This window comes from Platichthys flesus, chromosome 18 (genome assembly GCF_949316205.1).
Source record: "Platichthys flesus chromosome 18, fPlaFle2.1, whole genome shotgun sequence".
In the NCBI taxonomy this organism is placed as follows: Eukaryota; Metazoa; Chordata; class Actinopteri; order Pleuronectiformes; family Pleuronectidae; genus Platichthys; species Platichthys flesus.
Window position 1 is genome coordinate 14,419,067 of NC_084962.1, and position 24,349 is coordinate 14,443,415.

Here is a 24,349-nt window from a genome sequence, read left to right on the forward strand (position 1 = left end):
ACAGAGGGATTTCATTTGGAAAAACACCGGCGTAGACACATTTGTTAGACTCAGGATACCTGACGGAGTGAAGAAAAGAGCGCCCGCAGGTCAGTGGAGAGTTTAGCCAGGGCCGTTCTTTGTCTCTGCACCTCCATGTCCGAGCTGACCTCAGACAGCCCAGCGAGGAGGCCTTTCAGCCACAATAGGGTCTCCTCTCTGGCATTTACTGCTTCCTGCAAAGTCTAAAAACAATACAAGCACAAGAAGCTGAATGCAGGTTGCAACTTGATTTGAGCTGCACGGAATCATAACCTAATCTCAGCGCCCACAGCAGTGAACTCAGCTTGCAGGCTCACCTGAACAGCCACATCCACTTCCTCCTGATTGCTGGAATCCCTCGCCATCTCTCTCAAGAGCCTCACCTGCCTCCTCTGAGATGAGAGCCAATCAGAGAGTTCACAGAACCTGGGAAAAGGGAGAGATTACTTCGAACCCCCTTCGGTGATTAATAAGACTTGCGCAGTGTTGCAGATGCTGTGAGGAGATACTGCTCCTTACCTCTCGTTCCACTCTTTCCATTTGTCAGGGTGCTGCTCCAGTTTCAGGTGGGTGTTTTTAATTTGCCCCGCGACCTTTTCGACAGCCTGTCTAGCGGAGTCTAGCGTTCGATAAGCCAGGTCGTTGTCAGGCAACTTGTGACACAGATCCTCCATGTTCCTAATCCTCTTCTCGCACAGAGTCAGAGGTTTGCGTTCCCTGAAGAAAGTCTGGAGATATGAAAGTAGGACATGTTGAACCTCGAGAGGCTCCGGAATCGCCACGACAGAGACGTTAAGTGAATTGTATCTGTCTCTCACTCTTGGTTTAATCTGTTCTAAGTTTTTTCCAGGACTCACTCTGTGTTCCCTGATCACCCGCTCGCTGGTGCATGTGCCAGACAGGGCTTGCACTTCTCTGTCCAGCTCTGCTCTGCAGTCCTGGAGGAGCACAGCCAGTCGACTGTGCTCCACCTCCACCTTCAGGCGCAGCAGGTGAGATGGCACTTCGCCCTGGATGTCCTGTGAACGAGACAGAGAAGACACAATAGAGACATGGAAGATAAGGCATGTTGTGTCATGTACTGTACATACTGTATCATTCCACAAGCTGTCAAGAGGGAAACTGCGAGTAAACCCTGAGAGCTGGCATTTTAATCTAGCTGGTTTAGGTTAATTGGAACCAGAGAGGAGGAAACTCAATCAGAGACAAGGGTCATCCTGGTTGAGTTAATGAAGCAACAGCAATGCGCCTCAGGAGACCTGCAGTAATTAGTGAGTGTGTTAAGGCATGGCGACCCCTGACCTTCCAGTGCTTGTGCAGCCGGCGGACAGTTTCTTGCAGCCCCTGCTGTTCCTCCTGTGGCAGGATGTCAGTCAGCTCGTCACACGCCTTCAGGAACACGCTCAGCATGCGCTGATCCAGGTGTCCGAAAAAATCCTGCATTTACAAAAGCAAATTTTGAGTTTACATAAATAATCCATGAGAGTTTCCTTCCGTTTTAGTTCCCCCTTCTACTGCTCCACTAAAATACAAATGTAGGTTATAGTAATCCTGTCCCCTGTGAACCGTCTCTATTTATAGAGGTTGCAGGTTAGCTTACAGTATGTTTCTTCAGTAGCTCCTCAGCATCTCCGGTCTCCCTCAAGCAGCCCTGAGCTCTCTTCAGCACTTTCTCCAGCTCTTGTTGGGATTCCTCAAACCTTCTCCTCAGGCAGTTGTTGGCCTCTTCCTGCCGTCTCCAGTCCCCGACCTCCTTCAACAAAGCCTAAGAGGAGCGGCAGGATGAAGCAGTGACTGCAACCGGTTCCTTGGGTATTATTGTGTAATTGGTGTATTTGTGTTACATGAAGCAATAGAATAACAAGTCATGTGAGGTGCTCTGTGCAGTGTTTCCCCCTGGAGGGGTTTGGATTTTCTTGTAATCTCATCAGTATTATCCCTGTTGTGTGTACAGTAATCACAGTGTGGTATTCTGATCTGTTTGGCTCTACATGTGTGTTTGATGCTCACCTGTGCTGAGCTCTGTATTTCTGCCACTCTCTTCTGCAGCAGTGACAGGTCGAAGTTCCGGAGCACCTTACTGTTGGAGAGCGTCCTGTGCAGGGTGTGGTGATTCCTCTCGATCACAGATTGACACCTTTTACAGTTTTGCTGTTGGTTCAATAAATCCTGAAGAAATGTATGAAACAACGCTGAAACAAATATGCATTGATAATAGTCTGCTTATATCTTTCAATACTTTAAATAAATATCAGCTGTAAAGGCAAAGATTCATATTTATGATGACCAGGAAAGATTTGAGCAGAGACTGAAAGCAGAGTTATTTTCTATCATTCTTTTTGATTATAGAATTCAAGACGTGAGACAAACAGACAAATCCTTAGTTTAATGATACGTTTAAGAGACTGCTGCTGCCTGGTAACTGTTTAAGTGAAATCGTTGTCATTGTTATTACGTTAACACGTCTGACCTGCCACTTTTGTTTGTGCTGGGCCTGCGCCTGTGAGTCTGGGTCTCTTGCAGCAGCAGTGATGCGACTGGCTCGCTCCAGGGCTTGGTAGAAAGCAGTGATGTGTTTCTCCATCTCCTCCAGCAGTGGCAGAAGGACATGACACTCCCTCACTAGGGCGGGGCATCGCTCTCGCACCTGCAGAGAAAGAACACAAGCTACTGAGCACAGACATAAAAGGTTTATTGGGATATTTAAAAGGTCTCTTGATAGAAGTGTGTTGAGATGGATTTCATACCACTGTCCTTCTCAGGTTTTAGCCTCAAATGGTGCGTACCTTGCTCAGCTGACTTTTGGCTGTTGTCATCGTGGCATTGACCCTGGCAGCCTCGTCCTGTGGTGCATCCTTGGCGAGGAGCTGAGCACTGCGGGCTGCCAACTTGTAATGTGTCTCCATGGCAACAACCTTTTGCTTGGTATTCTGAGATGAGACGTGGAACCAAGGGGTCAGCTTACACAATTGTTCAATTTAATATCTGTGTATTTAAACTGCTTTTGGCAGTAAAACAAAAAAAAAGAAGCTATTTTGCAGCTCTGAATACTTCACAGCATGGACATAATACTTTCAATAACTCGTAAGTTAAAAAGTGTTGGAAACAATTGGAAATGAGTTATTTTTTGTCATCTCTGCATTATGCTGCTCAGGGTAAATCCAACCTTTGACCCAATGTCAGCGGAAAATGGCTCCAGCCCCCCCGTGACCCTCTGAGGATAAGTGGAATAGATGTTTCTGCATAATGTGTACATGTGCAACAAGTGTTCCTAAATGTCAAGACATGCTGTGACGTCCAATTCTATCTCCGACCAATGCTTCATAAGAGTACAAATGTTAATTAACTACTTATTTAACTCACTGTCAGGGATATGTGGAGCTGGGCATAGTGTATATTGTGCTGTACTTGCACTGTCTGATATTACAGCAGTTATTTACACTCACCTCCACGTCCTGTAGGAAGCCTCTGACATTGAGGAAAGACACTTGAACGGGGGCATTGAGTTTGACGTCTGCTGAGTCCAGCAGCACTTTCAGGGCCAACGCAGCCTTCAGGTGGTCTTTCCTCCACTTCTCCAACTCATCCTCTCTCGCATACTGCAGCCAAAGAAAGATTATACAGTGCAAAGCCATAACCAAAATAAACCATTTTTGTCCAGTGCTTTTTTAATCTAATACCATTTGACCTAATTCTGTGCTTTTTATGATATACAGTATCTTATTGGCTGTTGTGTTTTTTTGTTTTGTTTGTTACCTGCTTGACTTTGAGGAAGAGGTCTCTCCACCGTCCATTCAACAGAAGCAGCTGCTGCTTGAGATCGAGCGACACGGTCTCATCACACGTTTCAATGAGGAAGTTCCCGGAATCGTTCATGGTTGAATGCTGATCCATCCAGTGGCTGAGATTCCTGAAAAACTCCTGGAAGACAGGCAGACACAAAGAAATGTAAGAGAAACAAAGAACAAAACAAAGACGCAGTGTCAAAGAAAGAAACAAAGACGGCTCATCAAAAAAAAAAAAAAGAAACAAAGAAAGCGATTCAAAGGAAGGACAATAAAAAACTGGGGTAATTAGCTGTCTGCTCCTGGGTGGGGATGTGAATCTGAGGTAACCATGGGAATGCGACAACTGGAACATCCTTGGTGGCTCGTTGTGAGTCAAGGAGATCATTTGATACATGAGCGGAGACTCTTAATAGAATTCCTACTTATGCAAACTAAATGCTTGAAACTGGGCTGACATGCATTTTATTTGCAATTTCTCTGAGGCACTCGAGTCCATTAGGTCGATGCTTTTATGATGGGACTCTTACAGATAAATACTCTGAAGTATATGATTGGGTTTTCCAGAATATTAAGAGTCACTCTCTCACCCTTTTAATGTTTTCCGGCTGGCTCAGGGCCTCCTCCGCGTCCTCCAGCCAGGCCTGTAAGGAGGCCACCGTGGAGCTGTACCTCTCCCAGTTGGACAGCACCTCCTCCAGCATGCTCCTCACGCTGCGCAGCTCCATGGACAGACTCCTCCACTGGGTCACCACCTCCCGCATGAACCTGCGCACCCCCGTCTCGCCCTCCTCCACTGCAGGAGAGATACATCAACTTTAATGACAAAGACAGGGACAGTCAGTAAAAAACAGACCCAGTGCCAGAACCAGTATTATCTCTGATTTACTTACTTCCTGCAGTTACTCCAGCTAAAATATGACTTACACACAGGTACGGGATATTGATCTTTACAGGATAATACTATATGAATGGAAAGAAAATACCACTCATATGAGGTCAACCCATGAGATCTTGTGACACAACATTTTTGAATTTACAAATTCTATAACTTGATATGTGGGTGCTGTTTGGGAAAAGTAACCAACCATGGAAACACCAGACAAATAGCCAATGGTTTGAGCCACATGTTTATGCACAAATCTCTGACCCTGAAAATCACTTCAAGCAGATGGATTCTATTTGCTTGTGTGTTTCATTTCCTCAGAGTGAGCTCTCCAGTCTCAGAAGTCCTGTACCACAAACTGCTGTCAGCCAGTGTGCAGCTGATAAATGAAGCCACCAAACACAAATAACCATCCTCAATCAGAAGCAACAAGTGCAGTGGCCTCGAATGAAGTACATACGAATCTCCTTTCTATTCCTGTCCGCCCATCCTTAGTATCACCTCAAACTGAGCCTTTAAAAACATCCATAGGTTCCCTAAGGCAGCCACTGAGACCCCATGGTGCTAACTACCAGCAGGGCTCCTCCCAGTGTGGAGCTGAGGGGGTGTTTCATTTGCTGGATCGGCCAATCAAGCCTCCTGATGTGCTGATTTCTCGCCACAACTCACTTCCTCTGCTCTGCATACCCTACGGCGACACAACCCCGAAACCAAAAATCAAGCTCAGTTTGCGCCCAGAGACGCGAGGAAGTGGAGCAGCCCCCGAACTAGCAAATGGGGTCGTATTCCCCACTGAGAGCTAAGAGTGGAGGAACCTCATTTAGCTGTAGCCTGCAGACTCCCCCCCCCCCCCCCCCGATTCTACCACCAGGCTGTAAAACCAGACAGGAGCCTTACTGGTTACTGAGCTGTGGACAGCGGAAAATAAACTTTAGATGTAGCACACAATTGGGAAATATTTATACACTGTGGAGGTATCCAATCAGTTTCAGATGAATAACAACATTCAAGGCACAGAATGCTAACAGGCAATATATATCTAACCCTCTACACCATCCTCTAGCGTATACCGAGATATCCTGTGCATTTAATATTTCCTGATGTATGAGACCAGTGAGTGGAATGATCCCAATCGATGAGCAGCGATGCTTTATTGCATTATTGGGACTTAATGCGATTTGGATGATATTCCATGATCCTTTAATCACAGGAGAGACTTTAAGCCAGAGAGAGAGAGAGAGAGAGAGAGAGAGAGAGAGAGAGAGAGAGAGAGAGAGAGAGAGAGAGAGAGCAGGGAAGACAAAGCAAAGGCCAAGGTCAGAATTAAACCTGTGGCCACAAGCCTCCAAACATGGGGCCAGCTTAACCAGGTAAGCTCTTCGATGCTGCTAATAAAAACACATACAGTTTTTTCCCATGCAATGTCTGTATATTGCAGGTGTAGTGGAAGGTTTCAGGAGAAAGATGACTTCTGAGCAGTAGGATATAAAAACCCAGTTAACAGCTGTATCACCAACTCCAAGTTGGAGCCTTACGTGGCTCTAACTTGCATAAGGTTGTGCTAAACCTTTCCTTTATATCTGAGATGTGGATCTATTCTATAGGACTAATCGTTGTCGTAATGCCTCTTGACATCTGTCTTACAAAGAACAGGAAGAACAGGGACAGTTCACCCTGTACGTCAGATCTGTTATCTCCATCAGTTAAACAGCTTCCCGGCTCAGCTTTGGTATTTACGGTTACTGCAGATGATAAGAAGGGCCTATAATGCAATAAGTAATGGACCTGACCTTGTGGGCAGTTTCTTATTGAGTAAAAGAAGACGACTGAACATTTAAGAGAGCAATTATCCCAGTCAGTAGGTGGATTAAAAGGTTAAAGGTATATTTAAGAGTTACCCTCAATGGTGGTTATGGTTAATATCACATGTTGAATTAACCATAAACATTTGATCGTCTCACCTGAGCTGTCAGCTTTGACGTAGGCCTCTGCAGACTGTTTCAGGGACTGGAAGAACCCCTCGTAATTTTCAAAGAAATGTTGCTTCTCCACAAATGACTGATCAGAACAGAGATGAGAGAGATGTTATGACAATTATGACAATACAATCATAATGGCGATAGAGCAATACAACTAATTTACTTTAAAGCGGGTTTACTTCATAACAGTATGACTTGTATCTAATAAAAACCTATAATTAAACTTTCCAAACATTTCAGCAGATCTGGATGTTTTGAATTAATCAAAGTCTGAGCTTACGACATAGTTGTCGAGCATCAGTTCCACAGACTCCTGTCGCCCATATTTGATGATCCACGATTTGAGCTTGGTCTCGGCCAGAGAGAGGAAGGCCTGCATGTTGTGTTTGTTCTCCAGGAATTCCATCTTAGCCAAGTGGACGCTAGAGGATGTGGAGACAAAGTTTATCCTGAAAAAGACAAAGTTCACACAAGAATCAGACCTTCAGCTTATTCTGAAAAAATAAAAAAGTGAAATATTATATTCTGGGCTATAATTTCCAGACTTCCAAGCGAGACTGGTGTGTGTCTTTCCCACCTCTCTGCCATGTCCTGGAGTTGGTCCGGGGGAACAGGGACTCCATCAACACTTCTGTCCTTATGAATCCTCTGGAAGACCTGCTGGTGACTCTTGAGACTCTTCAACACATCCTGCACAGCGTAAAGACAGAAAACATGAGAACACAGAACAACACACAGTCAGAACAAACATATTTTCTGTATTTCCTCACTCCAGGCTAACCTTGTGCTGCTCCAGAGCTCTGTGGACGGTCTTAGCCATCACGTCATGCGCTTGCTGGACGACGATCTCCTGCCGCAGGGCTCCTTCAGCCTCGTGCAGCCAGGCCCCGACCGTGTCCAGAGGAGCAGGGAGAGACCTGTCCAGCTGCAGATGCCAGTCTAGGAGCTGAAATGTAGGAAAAGGTTGTAAGCACATTCAATGCAGATGTTAACCGGTGATCACAAACGGCAAAAGCACATCCGATGCATTGCTTTTGTGTCATAGTTGGTTTAAATTGATTAACAGTGAATAGAGGCCATGGTAAATGTCCACAGTTGCTTCTCTCACCCTGTTGGAGACCCTTTCCCAGGCTTGTTTGACCAGAGCCTGATCCACAGTCAGAATCCCGTCTCTCTGAGTGGACTGTAAAGCTCCGTCCACCAGCTTCCTCCTCATCTCCAACTGGACACGTAGACTCTTGAACAGCTGAGAACAAACACGACATGAAATCAGTTCAGATTCATACAGACGAATGTTGTCCCTCTTTCAGACTCAGAAAACTGGGATACCCCGCACGCAGCTGGATATGGAATTTGTCCCCAGGCTTGCAGGAATAAACCAGATTGACTGACAATATGACGGCTGCCGTCAGATTCCCACAGTGTAGTGCCACCGATTGAGCTTAATAAGAGCGTCTGTGCCCGTGTGTTTAAACAGCACGCACACACACACACACACACACACACACACACACACACACACACACACACACACACACACACACACACAGACACGCACCCAGACACTAACCTGGTACTGTTGAGCGAGATTGCCCTCGGTCTCCTGAGTCTGTGTTGCGTGTCTCTCCAGCTGGTCGAGCCACATTTTGAGCTCCCTCAGGCTCTTCCGCTGCTCTCGCTAGGAGGTGGGTAGAATGGAGGAGCGGAGGTGAGCGACATGTGGGAAGATGGATATGTTAAAGTGGGACGGGGGATGGAAAAAACAAATAATGTGAGTAGATGAAGGGAGAAAGTAATTAACCAAAGTGAGGTTTGAGGGTTTGATGAAAGGATGGAAGTAGGAAGCGGGTGAACGAAGGGGCATAGCATGTACTATTTAACACATTCTCCTAATCCTCTGTGTCTCCCTGTGGGACGAAATGTCAAAAAACCCAAAGCTGCCAAAAAACCTCGGCTAACACAGGGTACTTTGTCTAAGACCCCCTGCTAACATTTCATTGGAGTTTAAATAACCATGACTTTAATGTTGTGCCACTCAAAAGCTTGTGCGACAGTTTGTTCAGCCTCTGTCTGTTCAGTTGTGTCACTTCCAATTGGCTCCTGTAAAAAGCCCATACTTTATTCTTTACGACAGCTCACTATTTAAAAGAGATTAAGATGATTTTGACAGAAAAATACTACGGCAGAGTATTATGGCCACTTACAGTGACAGAAATTCTAGTATTTCAGGAATAAAGTCATAATTTTATGAGGTTAAAGTTAGTAACTTTTGGCCACAGGTCATTTCAATGGAATGAGGAGCATCTTGTTAAATTATACTTTAGTATATTTTTCACAAATGTTTTAAGTATCTGTACGTAAAATGCTTCTGTGGTTTTCTTGTCTATTCAGAATAGAGAGCCACCCAGACTTAGAGGAAGTTGCTTCTTTTGCGGAGCAGGTTTGTTGTTTGTTATATCTCCCTGATATAATATTACAACATCATGTGATATTAAGAATGTTTTCGTCCATACGTCCCATATAATCTATTGTACATCAAAACTTGTACTAATAATTTTATAACCAAAGATTTAGTTGCCTTTTATTTTCAAAATAAAAACACTTGTTTTTTATGTGACAACACAACAGCCAACTGATCTTCTTTCAGTGAAAGAAAAATTCACGACAAACATTTACACGTAAACAAGAACCGACAACTTAGAACAAAGCGGGTGTGAAACATAACAACCACAGAAAGCCTAATCAGTGCTGTGAGACACGATGTGACACAGGCAGCGGTGTGGTTAGCGCGGCTATACATCGCAGCACCTGACACTGTTAACCTTAAAAAGAGGCAAACTCTATTTGCAAGCTTTCCATCAAATATGCTGTACCAACGCACACTGCTGCTGCCCTAGGCTTCCATTGTCATGCTAATGGAACCAGGAGCCATAGCAGTATAGTAGGAAACATTAATAAATGGTAATATCACATCTTGCTATACTGGACTTCCTTTTGTTATCATGGCACCGGAACCCTGCGGCAGGAATATCCCATCAGGTAAGATAGAGAGCCAACATTAGCATACTGGCTCTATTTTGACATGGAGACAACAATGTTTAATCTCACCCATGCACTGTACAGCACACAGCTGACCTGTAATTCAATAGAGGAGCCACAAAAATAAGGGCTAATCAAATTTTTATGGAAACCATGAATGTGCATGGGTGCTAAGTGAATTGGGCTTTGGAAAAAAAAGTGATGGGAAAACCTGCCCCTGGGACCTTAACTTACTACAGTATATAACCTACCTCTAACATTTCCTCTATATCGCGAGGAGCAAGACCGAGCTGCGGGGCCGAGGCCAGCAAAACAACCACAGGAAAGCAGTCACCACACAGACACAGCAGGAGGAGAAAGTCAAGGAGACACAGCAAGAGACAGAGAGAGAGAGAGATACACAACAAGGAGAGACAAAACAAGCAACACACAGCCATACCCGAGTCACGTGACAAGTCAAATTATTATTACTTCTTTGAGTAGCAGAGCGGTGGACACTACAGCATCAGGACAATTTTGAGTCCATTAAGTTTTAATTACGCAAATTCACATCCCTGCAAATGGAATACAAGTTTTACTCTAATGGAACATGAGGGAAGCCTCTTCATCTTGCACTCACATAGGCTGAAGCAAGCAACAAACAATATTTGGGTTAAGTGCCCACTGTGCAGATTTCACTGGAACACTAATAAGCAAAGAGAAAGTATCATCTATATACGTGTCACGACTGGGGACTGGAACACTTGACTGACATTCAAAGAGAAAGACAAAACATTTAGGATGCAGACAGAGAGAAGACGGTGACTGATGTGAATCTGACAGTTACCTCTTCATCAGGCAGGCTGTGTGAATCGCTCTGCTTCTGGTCAGGAGGATGCTTCAGGAACTGGGCTACGTATGTCATAATGGACTTCTCATCAGGCTTGTCCACATCAACGTCTGATGAGGGAATTGAATAATTGCCATTAAAAGTCAAATCAACATGAGGCAGGCTGATTCAAGATTCTGATGCAGAAGCTATACAAATGATGAAATAGGGTAGAAACATACAAATATGTACTGTATATATACAAGGAATGGAAATAGAGAGAGTATAGACAGATCCAAAGGAAGTGACAAATTTAAATAGAACAAGATGTAGTTTAGACAAATAGAGAAGATGAATGATAATTCCTCTGATCGTTCTCAAACAGTTTCCCTCATGAGGGAAAATAATGGACGTTTGACTGACACATTTTATTGAGGAACAGCCGAGCGGCCCCTTGAATGAAAACAAACCCTCAGCTCTTCCGATCGGTGTCCAGGTTTGCTTTGGAGGTTCCGCCACGCTGAATCTCTTATTCTAATGGAGCCTAATTACCCTGATGTCAAGCTTGATTCGTCAGAGTTCATTCTGAGGGGCAGGCGTGAAGAGGCACAGATGGCACTTGGCGCTGACACTGGGGTGCACATATGATGCTCTGATAGATATCCACTATTTCATTGCTGTATTCCAGAGAAAACCCCAGCTCTCTATGATGAGAAGCTCCAGATGCATGGGGGGGGGGGGGGTTATGTCTTATTCTTTGAGTTCTTTGGGTTACATTGTTTTCTACTAAATATCCTATGTAGGTTGAATAATTTCACAAAGGTCACATTGTGGCTTCATATCAAAGAACAGAGGAAAAAGGTAGAAGGTATCGCAGTGGGCAAAAGACAAATTAACTTGATCCTGTGATGCTGTAAGTATGTGGTTGGCTGTGACCCAAGACCTGTTCGACTCAGTTTCCATCAACCTAATGAAGAGGTCTCTAGGAAATGTTGTTTACCTTCTGGGTCCAGAAGCTGTGGAATGCCCAACTCCGTCTCGGCCAATAAAAAGGCTTCCTGCAGATTCTCACAGTTGGGCCTCCTCGATACTCGCTCCATGTCCACGAGATTGGGCCGGAGGGAGTTGATGACCGCGAAGAATGCCAAACCTGTGCGCCAGCTGGGGCCAAAGTCCTTCACCTCCAGGCCCAGGCGTCTGGTCAAGACAAGAAGATCACAAGGTCACAGCGTGCAAAGAAAACACACAGCCTACAGTACATAGACTATAGAGTATTTGATTGCTGTTAAAAGGTAGGCCACATACTTGGTGGCTGTCTGCTGGACCCATCTCAGCAAGGCCTTCCTGGCTCCACCCTGAGGTGGGGGGGGTCTCCTTTTGACAGGCGGGCTGGATGTGTCGTTGCTGCTGGTGGAGCTGTCCAGTGAGGAGGTGCTGCTGGCCTGGAGAGCTGCGAGGCTACTGGTTAACTCCTCTATCTGTAGGGAACAGGGTAATGGGAACAGTCAAGCCACCACATCTACTTATTTACCAACATGTTTACACCTTTGTTTAATGATAATACTTAGTTTTTTGCATCTGATGCACTTCATTGATACATGGGGACTAAAAATGTGAATCACTCAAATTGTCATCAAATGGTTTTCATCTGCTTAATTACTGGACTTTATGACCCTGCCTAGAAAACCTACTCCCCATTACTTTACTCATCGTGTTGTAGTTTTGTAAGAATAAAACCATTTGCTCTTCACTGGCTAGCTCAGTGTGCTGATGGTTTTTGTTCACTGGGAAATGTTGCTTACCCATAAATATTGAATTCTGTACCTGGACCTACATAGAAGTACGATTAAATTGTAAAATAATGAAATATTTATCAACACCGACCCGACATAATATCAGCCATGTGTGCAAAAATAATCAAAATATGTGCATCTCTTGGGACAACAGTCACAGAATGTTTTATTAGACTTCTGCGTTGCCAGCTGGGCAGCTTTTCCAAGATGTATTTCTCTGCACGGTTGATCTATTTATAAGTTTCTCGGTTCACATCTAAGAAAAACCAATGACACGAATGTGAAACATCATTGATTAAATATATTTTAGAGCTTAGGATATTTACTTCATTTAAAATCTTTAACTATTTCCATTTTACGACATTTAAGCGATCTAGTCTCTGGCATTTTTCTTGTAGGATTAAATTTGATATTGTTCCGTTTAGAGGTAGGACATGGTGACTCTTTGTGTTGTAAATTTGAAATCTTTTTGAAATCATGTTCACAACATAAAACTTAGTCAGCACCAAGTTCCATCTGATAGAAGCTTTAAAACAATGATATGGTGAATTATGCTCATTTCATTTGACAAATGGACCTTGTGTAAATTAACTGACGGTAATGTTACCTGGAAATAGAGGATGATGGTCCACACCAGCCCCAGTACAATCGATGGTCTTCCGTCAACAATGTCTGTGGAGTTGATGTTGACCAGCTTGATCTGCGTCACAATACAATATCCACGATTTCAATATCTCATAACAGGAACAAATCATTCCAGATTCCAGTTTATCCACTTAATCTCTACTATAATCTAATACATGTGGATTAAAAGACACAATTTCCTCGCACATATGTTTACAATAAATGAACAATATGTGTATAATTCTCATCACTACTGGATGAAGATATTCCTGACCCTAGCTATCCTATGTCCTTTAGTGTAGGTGCAGTAACATGATGAACACTGACCGGAGATCCTCTGTAGGCCGACTGGAGGGAAGATAAGAAAAAGGAGAAGAGAAAGTGAGACAGAGAGGACGGGAGGGAGTGAGTGTGTGTGTTTAGACGTACTCTAGATGTGTGTGATTGAAGTGGTACGCCTCATTGACTGTGAGATGCCAGATAGCGTAGCACCTCTGAGGTGAGATAACTTGTTTGAGTGGCTGGCTGAGAGGCGAGATCTATCGCCACAACGCAGGCAACAGGGATTATATCCAACAGAGATGGACAGACAGGGAAGCTGACAGAGAGCGAGGGAGGGAGGGAGAGATGAGCAGGAAATAAAAAGGTCTGTACCTTGTGATATGATGTGGTATTCTATTTTATCACACAGAGGGTGATATTACTGGGCAGTGCCGCACAACAGGTCACCACATGGTCATACACGCCACCCGGCATTGGTTAACAAGCACGGAGGGAGAGATTGGGGGCGGGCGAGGGCAGCGTGGGATAGTGGCTGATTAGAATTCTCGCTATGTAAGCTTTCATATTAGAAAACACAGCATGCTGCCCGGGCAATTCAACATAGGGCTAGAATGGTTAGCAGAAATAATTGGAGTTTTGACTAGCGTGCAACAACATGCAAAAAGAAGACCATGCAGTTGTGTTGGTAGAAACAATGTGTTTGAACAGATATTAATACCGATTAGTGAAAAATAAACACAAAGCTATTATGAAGGCGGATCAATCGTTTCAATACGGCAGTGGGCCTGAGTGCTGAAGTTATTACAAATTTAAGAAAACACAAGCAAATAGAGAATACATTATGAATCAAATACTGGCAACACAACAGACGTGTTTCCAGGGGACACTTAAAAGTGATGAACACGTCTGGGACACGCTTGCTGGGACCATGGTTTATGACTTGATTTTAACATTGTGATAGCACGAGTCAGATTTTTTATTTTTGCAGATGTCAGCTGTTAACCTACCATTAACCTCGTACTTATTATTAACCTGCCAATTCAAGTAATGTGATGAGTAATTGAGAAACAGGCGGACATCATGTTACAAAACATGCCAACATCAAGTTGATATTTTTGTTAATCGCAGCCTTTGGTGACATTACAGTTGAGAGTTTCCGTACATACATTACAGGCTCTCAACATTTCACAAATATGAATTATGAAATGGTAAACATGATTATGCCGGCACGTACTAAACACTTTCTATGAAATAGATACAAGAGATAAACATGTATCAGGTAAAATGAGATTAAGCCTCGGAAGCAGAATGTAAATATGGTTTAGACATGCATCTGATTTGCACACAGCACATGTTTACATTTAATTTTCTACACGTTCATATTTACACAGTGACACACACACACACAGACAGAGTGCCCACTGACGTCTCATCTCCAGACTACAGATTACTGGTGTAGGATTTACAGTTTTAACCCTGTCAGACTCGAAGAAGACAAATCAATGTCCCTTCAGACACCAGCTCATACTTATGGCTTTATTTATGTATATCCAGGGACGAGTCGGGTTAGGATGCAATTCTGCCACAGAAGCTGTTAAAGGAAGCTGTTAATTATTGATGGTATTTATCTAAGGATAAGACAGGAGTGTACATGAAATGTGGTGTGAAACAATGGCCAAGAAGTATAGTGGATATCTTGATATCGAAATCATCAGAAATAGAACAAACGCTATCACAAGAAAAGAGGGAGCGGTGTGGAGGAAGGGGAAACAGGTTCCACAAGGTCAGGATTTCATGTTTGCACCCACAAGGCAGCAGCTGAGCAGGGAGAGCAGCAGCCGGGATAAAAAGAAAAAACATGAAAAGGGAGGTGCTGATATCTCACCTTCCTACCCTCAAGGAAGTTGAGAGCCGTGCCGATGTTGGCGACCCAGTGGATCCTCTTTATTTTCTTACCCTGCTCACATGGCTGGAAGGGAAATGGAGAATAATGAAGGTGGAGAGAAAGAAACAGACACACGGAGGGGGGGAAGAAGCAGTGGTATTGAAAAGAGATTATTTTATTTGTTTTAAATCTATGGAATGTATAGAAATTAAGGGCCTAACAAGTACATAAAGACAATACCAGTACATATAAATAAAGAAAAAGGGAGGAGGGAAATATAGATTCAGAAATGAAATGAGGAAGGTCCTATAAGACCTGTGTTTGACTATAAACAGCAGGACCTGTTTAGACGTGTTTAGACCTTAGGCAATATTGGAAAAGTAAAATCCTCAAGCTGTGTGTGCCTTTGTCTGCGCCGTTTGTGGATTTGTGAACTCTGAGCTGTCCTTGTTAATCTTGGCTTTCCAATCCAATTCAAACATCCTAATAAAGACCGATCGATAAGCATTTCCATGTAACTGCGGCTCGTTTCACATGCCAGCAATTAGCTCTGTAGCTATATTAAGATTCGTAAAGAATGCTTATGGTGGCAGCACTGACAGAAACAATGAAAAAAATGAGTTTCAGCTCAATGTGATTAAGTCAAAAAAATGTAATTCGGAAAGAGATCAGAGGATGTGAGGAGTTTGGAATCTGTGGCCAGATCACATGCTGGAGAAATGACTACCAGCATGAGACTCACCAGCTTGTTTCCGGAGAGGACTTCCAGCAGAGCCAGCAGCTTCACGCCATCCTTGATGTCCTCAAACAGGTCTATCACCACCAGAGGAGGGACACGCTGTGTGGGAAAACAAACACACCTATAGGCTTTATTTGTAATTATTTTTTACCCTGGAGAGAAAGTAAATAAAAGCAAAAATGTAAAGCATGTGCAGAGCAGTATAGAATGGAGCAGGGGTAAAAATGCAAGTATGGTTTTTGACATTTAAAGATGGAGAGCCTCTGATACAATTCAAGAAACCCTGCAACTGCTCTAGACGGGAATCTATAGATAATCCTATAAATGTTGCAAACTATAAACTCCTGGAATGCAAAAGCCCTGGGACTTAAGTCTAAATAGCTCTTGCAATGCACATGGAACTATGGTGCAAGAACCAGTACAATCAATACATTACACTCCCAGACGTTAATTTCAACTTGTGAAACATAGATAAAGGAAATCCTGCACATGAAAAATGTACTTGAAGCCCCAAAAGAGTTTGGCGGTGCCGTGTCTCAATGACAGAGTTAGCCATAAGCAGAGGCTCAGTGGCTCTGAATGAGGGGGGGGGGGGCTTCAAATCCTAAAATATGCTGATGATTTCAAACTGTATCCTTCTCCCTGACTTCATCCCTGACCTGACACAGACTTCCAGACTCGGGGAAATCCACATATCTCTGTTTCTCTTGCCGACGCCACATCAAGGATTTCTCTTAAAGCGCAGTCACATGCTGAGGCTGAGGAGAGGTTTAGAGAGGAGGGGCGGGGGGGGGGGGTGCATTCAGACGAGCGGGCCATTCACAGGGAGATTAGCGGCGAAAGGAGTGAGGGAGAAAGCGAATAGAGAGGCAAAGGCTGGGGTGTGTGTGCACGAGGGTGTCCGTGTTAGGACGTGTGTGTGTGTGTGTGTGTGTGTGTGTGGGGAGAGAGGCAGAAACGTACAACCCCCAACATACGAGACAGCAGTATAATCGAGTAGAAAGAGTGGCAGCGAGACAGATGATAGAAGGCAGAGAGAGAAGGGGACAGCAGCCTCAAATCTTTCCAAAATTAATTAGCAAATACAGCAGCTCTTCTCACTAATTCCTTTTCTAATGTCATTTCATGGCTCTGGATATTAGAATATTCAGAAAGCACTCGTGGCCCATATCATAAAGTGACAGAGGAAACACTTACAAAGATCCCTTCAAAGGGATGAATTATACCACGAGCTAATTGAAGTTAAATTCACCTATTTGTTCATTATAATCCCAGAGCTAATGAGGAAATTTCTGACTAATTACAAAATAAGAAAGTAATATCCATTTCCTCTGCTCAGCCACATGAGCTAAAAAAAAAAAAAAAAATTAAGGGCTTAATGAGCTAATTGCTTATGACTGTCGGGGTAATAATTGATTGCGAGCAAAGGAGTTTGGGGATATTGGTTTGTCTCTGCTCTCGTGTTATTCTCCGGCGCACTTGACTCAGTGGATTTCCAAAGATCAACAGCACGGGAGACAAGAGGGAGGGGCAGAAACAATGAGAGGATTGAAGGGCTTCATTTTGAATGAGACAATAGATCCAGTTTTAAGTAACAATTGATATTAGAAGCCTATTATCCAAATCTTGTGAAGGTAAATACTTGCGAATGGGCGTTACCAGGGACTGAATATAGTCTTTAAACTACTTTTTGGATGCATGGTATAAAAAGTGAACTTCCTCCACACAACCTGAGGACAACCACATGAAAAATATTTAAAACACTGTGACAAAAATGAAACAAAATTAATATCTGAAAGTATGATGCATATTCCTCACTATATTATAATTATTGTGTTGATTGTGTGAAGTCAAGATCATTTTTTTGCGCTGGGGAATAAAAATAAATGTTTGTATACTATTTTAGTGTAAATGAAATAAGAGTCTGGTGATGTTTATCAGACATTTCTGACATTTCTGAGGCCAGTGAGAATCCATTAAATCTACTGGTATTTGGTTGTTAAGGAATCAACCCACCAAGCTATTTCTGATGGTGATACTAAGTCAGGCAATCACCACAGTTATTACAACACACGTGAGCAGCTGCGATTGAGGCGTTGAGGTTGGTGGTTTGATTCCCAGCTCCTTAATTCGGCATGTAGATGTGTACATTGGCAAGATGCTGAAGCCAAGAGAATGAGTGTGGGAATGGATTAACATGACTCTCAGTGTAAAGAGCTTTGTGTGGTCAATAAGACGAGAAAAGCATTCCAGAAATGCAGTAAATTCTCTGATTGTTTATGGTAAATTTCACCGTTTATCCAGTAGTTCAAATATTTCAGTCTCGAACCAAGAGTAGTCTAAGTAATAAACCAAAATTACCATCAAAAGTAAAAGGGAGAGGAACAAAAATAAAAAAACATCTTAACAGCTCAGTGGGTGAAGGTGAATACCATCATCAGTTGGATTTATTGAGCATGGAGTCTATCCTCCTCCTCCCCACCACCGCAAAAAGAGGGAGTAGTAGGGGGAGCAGGGAGAGTAAACACTGAGAGTGGAGCAGGGAGCTTCACTCTACTGCCGCAGTAATCTCTAAGAACACTTGGTTCACTGATTGCTGCACCAAAGCTGTTTGCCTGGAAAAACGCCTCAGAGACGATGAGACCTCTGCCGTTCACACCGGCCACTTCCTAATTAAGCTTTAACCTTCTCAGAAAGGATTTGTCAAAATGGAAACTTGGGGTCCGCTCACTAAGCCCCCCCCCCCACACACACACACACACCCTCTCACATGTCACTCTTGTGCACTGCAAAGTTCAACTTGAAAGCTTGTTATTTACTTGAAAAGCTAAACAGTATAAAAAATAAAAAAAAATTGGAGGGCAAGCAAAACTGTTTAAAGGCAAAAATAAGTTTTTATCTGCCGGATGTCTCAAAAACATCTGGCCGAAGGACTGCAGTTCAAAATTCGTCAGCTGACTGACACTGGCACATTCAACAGAGATGTGATGAATGTGTGTGTTTCTTGGAAATGAGTAAAAGGAAAGGAAAAATTCCACATGACCCTCTATTAAACAAAAGTGTTCCATCCAAAAAGTAAAAACCCTAAAGCCTCTCTTACGGTTTTTATCTTTGGTCTATAGCTGGTGACTTAATCTGGTGAACTTCTCAGAGCAATTAGAGCTATTAATCTTCTGTATAAATTAACGGCTCCGATACGTCCTCTCTCATAGAAACTCTTCTTCAGAGCCCATAAGACTTCTTTTGTTATACCTGTGGAGTGGAAAAGTGAGGGGGAGGGGAGCGACGGAGAATGGAAAATCCTTTCGCCGCGTCTCAACTCACCTAACGCTTTATCACGTACCTTTAGGCACTGTATTAAAGACCTGTGATAACTGGAGTGGCCTAATCATCTGCATAGCCAGGGGCATGATCTATCCCCCCAGGAGAGCGAACCAAACCAACTGTTAAAGCCTCTTCCCTCGCTCCATCCCTCCGTCTCGCTCTCTCTCACACAGTCTCGTCTACTAAGTAAACGGCTCTTTGTACAGTGTCTATGAATTTCAGACAAGATGCTGTTTTATCTGCACTAACCTACAGAGTGATGGGCGAGGAGGAGGAGAGCTACTAATTTGATCAACTAGGTAGAGAGAGAGAATCACGGGGGCACAAACTTGGTTATCTTTTCTGATGGAACTGTGATGGTATCGCTTATCTATTGATTAGCTGAATTGGTTCATTCAAGGAATTTAAATGGAATAGTAATTACATTTACAGGATCCTGGTCGAGTTGTGTTATTTGTGTTTGTGCGACATAAATAGAGCTTCGGTGTCAGGACTGTGGGGATGTTGTGTATTTTCTTTGTTTGCTGAGAGTTGGATAAGCATTTTGTTTCCCCCTTCTCCGCTATAGTTAGCTTAGCTTAGCATAAAACATAAGGAAAATGGGAAAAGTTAGCATGGTTCTACCCATATGTAAAAAAATCCAGCTTATTATGTAAATTTGCAAATAAGTAAATATTCCCCAGAAGGTTACACAAGGTTTTTGTGGATCCCTCAGACTCGTCATCGTCTTCTCCACTTCCCTCAAACCCCAACATACTCACTAACCATGAAATAGCTAAATCCCCCACATGCTCCACTCTATTGTGTCAAAATGATTCGATAAATAAACTATGTGCTTATCGTATCGCTTTATTAAAAATTCAAGGCATTCAAATATCGGGCCGCGTGTTATTTGCTGCCGGCACGGCCACGAGACATGATATTTAAAGTTACGTCCAGGCTTATTCCCCTCAGAGTCCTTTTCAAATTAATTTTCCCCTCCATGTCACCGCGGATCAGAGTCTCCACAGCTGTCGTAACCGAGTATGAAACCTTGAGAGGGCCGTCACAAATTGAACTCAGGCTTAATTGCGTTGCACCGTGCCGTATTTGCCTTGTCTACCCTCTCCTGACACACTATTCAGGCAGTAATTGGTTAACGTGAGCAGCCTAATGCAGGATAATACAATGATTACACACATACGTTGGCCCCCACGGCAGCAGCTGCACCGAGTGGGATTGTTTAGTGTGAGTTACAGAGACTCTCTTGTCCGGGCTCTTTAAGGAGGGAAATGAATGACAGTCTTTAACTTAAAAAATGTTATCCTGTGAAATCTAAATTGGCTCATATTGAGATAGAGGGCTTATGGATTACAAAGTCTTAAATTAGTGACAGCAGCTCGCAGGAAAAAAAGATGTACAGTGTGTTAAATGCTGCAATGTGAAAGTAATAATTAGAGAAAGAGTAAATCCTTGCTACAAGCTGTTTGAGATTGGAGGAATAAAAAAAAGGAATATGAAAGGCATGTGAGCGAGAATGACTGTGTGTGTGTGTGTGTGTGTGTGTGTGTGTGTGTGTGTGTGTGTGTGTGTGTGTGGTCTGAGCTGGCACCGTCAGTCCCATGACCAGCTCCACAGTGTGTTTTGGAAATGGAGCAAATGTCACAGCGAGAACTGTGGAAGCAGCAGCGTGATTCAAAAATTGGAAAAGCATTTAGATGCGGGAAGTTTTCAATCCACGCTCACCGGCACTGGTGTTTGTATAGAGCAACACAATGGCTGGCAGTGGTGATGGGAATCAACAAAACTCTCTTACCTTCGCCAAGTGGGAATTGATCCATTTCGTGAACGTCCTCTTCTGCACGGCCTCCTGCTCATCTGTAAATCAGAGCCCAGAGCATCACTATCAGTCACATGCAACGTTACACAAAGCGAGGGATTAAAAACACAATCTTCTCATTGTGTATTGTTTTTTGAGAGTGGACTGGCTTTGCAGAGCCACATGGCGACTCTCATTAACTTTGATATTGTTAACTTTCTGCTTTATGTATCGACTGAGTCGCATCAAATCACACCTTACACTGAAGAAGATGTTTGACATTTAAAGATGGCATTTTCACGAGCTGCACTCTAAATGTGGACAGAAAACCCTTGCACTGAGAAATGCCCTTTAGATGAGAGAAGGGCAGTGGTTCATCTTCTACCTCGACATATGTACCACTGCCACGATCTCTGCAGCAGCATTCGATCTGCTGCTACAAGAGTGTTGCTAAGTAAAAGCCAACCTAACTCTGGATGTACTTTTAGAGTTGCATAAAAGGGAAGGACACTGTTTGTGGAGGCTACATTTGCTGCATGAAAAACCTTTTAGCCAACACACAATCAATAGGATAGATGTCTGCTGACCATGCATCCGACAACAAGCCACTTCACTTAAATGAGAACAAGAAAACAATCAAGCCTTGTCAATACATGCATACAAACCAAACATTATAGTGACGGTACAGCAACTGGAGGTTCTGGAGGCGTTTTAGAACCAACTAGGGCTGTGATGACTCTGAGACCAAAACAGCGATACAAACCTTCACAATCAAAATATCACAATACAGGAAGATTGAACCAGTCTATTGAGCTGTTGTTTCTTTATTTAAGTGTCAAATTCTATTTGTGTTTGACAATAAGCTATAAAACATGCATTAAACAACATTCATCCATACATTATCGATGCTTTTCCTTTGGGCGCCTGGGATTGGTGGCAGATTGGGCGAGAGGGCAAGTAAGAGTCTCCAATTTACCTAACCCCAGTGCAGACAGTGCTAACCACCCCACTACCATGCCTAAATCATAAGTTCATTATCATATTCAAAGTTATGGCAAACTATGTAGATCGGAAATATTTAATTTATTTAATTGTCTTCCAACTGTGTTTGTGTCAAAAAAAAAGGAAACGGAAAAGTGTATTTTGAGAATTACTCTATCATTTCAAACACCTTATGTCCCTGTTGCAATTCATCCCTCCTGATTTCTTTCATTGTGTCCTTGCAATAACAACGTGGGACTTCTGTCACTGGTTAATAAGTAATTTGCCACTGTCACTCATGTCCCATTATGACGTGCACAACACAGATGTGTCGTCTACCTGCGGCTCTGCAGTGACGGAGCTTTTTTTCCCTGCACCATCTGCACCACAGAGCAATATCCTTGAGATAAGCATGTTATCAGCGAGAGAGGACGTCTGACACAGAGCGTTCGTCTACTTAATGAAATATGCTGAAGGTTTGATTACACTCAAGTTGGTTACTGTGTCACTAGGTGGTGTGGGCACACAACAGTCAGGGGTGTGTGTGTGTCTGTGTGTGTGGGATGATGGGTCGTTCATACATAATGCAGATACATTCATGCATAGTCATACGTGCCACCGAGCAGGTCCCCGCTCTATGAATTAATCTTATGATTGGGTCCGGGAGTAATCAAATATTGATGGGCGGTAATATTGGGTGAGAATGAGAAAGTCTTCGCCTCCTGAATCCAGCAGCAGGGACGTGTGACGGAGAACATGTCTGCATGTACGTGATGCCAGCCTCCCAGCTCTCAGGGACGAGGTGACTTTGAACTCTGCGCACACACACACACACACACACACACACACACACACACACACACACACACACAGACGGCTCACATTCTTTCAATACCACAAAGGGAAACAGCCGTCCTCAGCAGCCAGGCATCGCAGGAGCCTTTCACCACACTTGATTACCTCCTTGGCGAGAGTTGGCCTTTCTAATCATTAGTTTCATCTGCAGCCCCTGAATTCTCACCTTGGCCCCCCCAGCAGTAGAGGGGACAGAGTGAAATATCATTGAAATCTAGTTTTTCAACTCAGACGCTGGCTCAAACAGAAAAGGAAGGAATTAAATGCACCAACTCTGTAAAAGAACCCTTCTGTTCGCTTATAGCTTTTTTATTCATAGTGAAACATTGTGGTCGTTTATCCTCTGGTCTAATCTCATCTCATCTATCAGACAGGGAGAGACCCTGAGGAGCAGGCAGACAAGAAGCTGGATGCGTTGTATATAGATACAGATGTGCAGGCAGGCACACAACCACAGGGTCAGACAGAGAGATAAGAAATCAAACATTTTGACAGTCAGCCTGCTGGGCCGTGACACATGCAGGGAGCTGCTACTTCTCCTCCGGATATGCTTTCTTCACCTGCTGTACACACACACACACACTCACACACATACACACACACCTACACACACACATCACACACACACACACATAAACACACACACAGATAGATGCATACTCTGCCAAGGTGGAAACGCCCCCTTCGAATATTGGCCCATTTCGCACACTCCCATGCAGCAGGCACGTACGGCCCATGCTGCAGTGCCCCTCTAAATCAGACACGCACACACGTACCCTCAGCATATGCAAAATTACACACGTTGCACTTTCCCTCTTTTTCCTCACGCTCTCCGCCTCTCAGAGTAACAGAAACACACTGTGCCACTCACCGCGGAGGTAGTGGTAGAACCCGGTCACCAGGTTGAGGGATGTGTTCTTTTTAGGGGAAGCTTCGCCCCCTGCTCGTCGTGCCATCTTGTGCCCCGGACTGCGCCTCGGTTCCCGCCAGTTATCATGGGGACGCTGAGAAGACATCCACGACAACTTCCAGGAGAGGCTACACTTGCCCTTGCTCCTGTCCTTGCTGCCTCTCCCCCCTTTTTTGGAGGGGGGGGGGGGGGGCTTTCTTCAAAGGTCTCCCTGGAGCCCTTGGACCTCCCGAGATGACAGCGGTGGAACTGTTGCTCTGAGGCAAAGGTTTCACCCTCTGGTGCTCCCCTCGTCTTTTACGTCTTCGCTGTCCTCTGTCCTGTCCTGCAGTAACAGGCTGCACACTCAGTCACACACTAAGTGTTTTTTTTTTCCTGCCTGTTAAGCAGCTTGGGAGTGTGATGCGAGTGTACGCGTGATGCAAAGACTGTTTGTGTGTGAGTGTGTGTGATTGCGTCTGTGTGTGTGAGTGTGAGAGAGAGCAGTGCAGTGCCGGCGTCTCTCAGCATCAATCTTTCTTGCTTCGTCCCTTTCGCCCTCTCTCTCATGCTCTCTCCCTCTCTCTCCTCTCACACACTCTCTACCTCGGTCTTTCCCTCCCACGTTCTCTCTCTCTCTCTCTCTCTCTCTCTCTCTCTC

General features: G+C 43.9%; 1 protein-coding gene across 1 annotated transcript in view; it reads right to left on the minus strand.

Annotated features, from left to right (window-relative positions):
- The window catches only part of syne1a (spectrin repeat containing, nuclear envelope 1a), a 106,325-nt gene extending 82,510 nt beyond the window's left edge, over positions 1-23,815 (minus strand). The window contains exons 1-27 of the mRNA XM_062412002.1: positions 23,671-23,815; positions 20,961-21,022; positions 15,845-15,940; positions 15,103-15,186; positions 13,263-13,283; positions 12,919-13,011; positions 11,824-11,996; positions 11,519-11,715; positions 10,537-10,649; positions 8,242-8,349; positions 7,780-7,917; positions 7,453-7,617; positions 7,249-7,361; positions 6,952-7,120; positions 6,654-6,750; positions 4,397-4,602; positions 3,778-3,942; positions 3,468-3,620; positions 2,808-2,951; positions 2,492-2,668; positions 2,032-2,190; positions 1,622-1,786; positions 1,324-1,458; positions 879-1,040; positions 541-749; positions 339-447; positions 60-224 (exon numbers count right to left, since the gene is read on the minus strand). Coding sequence (XP_062267986.1) covers positions 60-224; positions 339-447; positions 541-749; positions 879-1,040; positions 1,324-1,458; positions 1,622-1,786; positions 2,032-2,190; positions 2,492-2,668; positions 2,808-2,951; positions 3,468-3,620; positions 3,778-3,942; positions 4,397-4,602; positions 6,654-6,750; positions 6,952-7,120; positions 7,249-7,361; positions 7,453-7,617; positions 7,780-7,917; positions 8,242-8,349; positions 10,537-10,649; positions 11,519-11,715; positions 11,824-11,996; positions 12,919-13,011; positions 13,263-13,283; positions 15,103-15,186; positions 15,845-15,940; positions 20,961-21,022; positions 23,671-23,815 — 3,723 coding nt within the window. The remainder of the gene's footprint in view (positions 1-59; positions 225-338; positions 448-540; positions 750-878; positions 1,041-1,323; positions 1,459-1,621; positions 1,787-2,031; positions 2,191-2,491; positions 2,669-2,807; positions 2,952-3,467; positions 3,621-3,777; positions 3,943-4,396; positions 4,603-6,653; positions 6,751-6,951; positions 7,121-7,248; positions 7,362-7,452; positions 7,618-7,779; positions 7,918-8,241; positions 8,350-10,536; positions 10,650-11,518; positions 11,716-11,823; positions 11,997-12,918; positions 13,012-13,262; positions 13,284-15,102; positions 15,187-15,844; positions 15,941-20,960; positions 21,023-23,670) is intronic.
- Between the last annotated feature and the right edge of the window lie 534 nt (positions 23,816-24,349).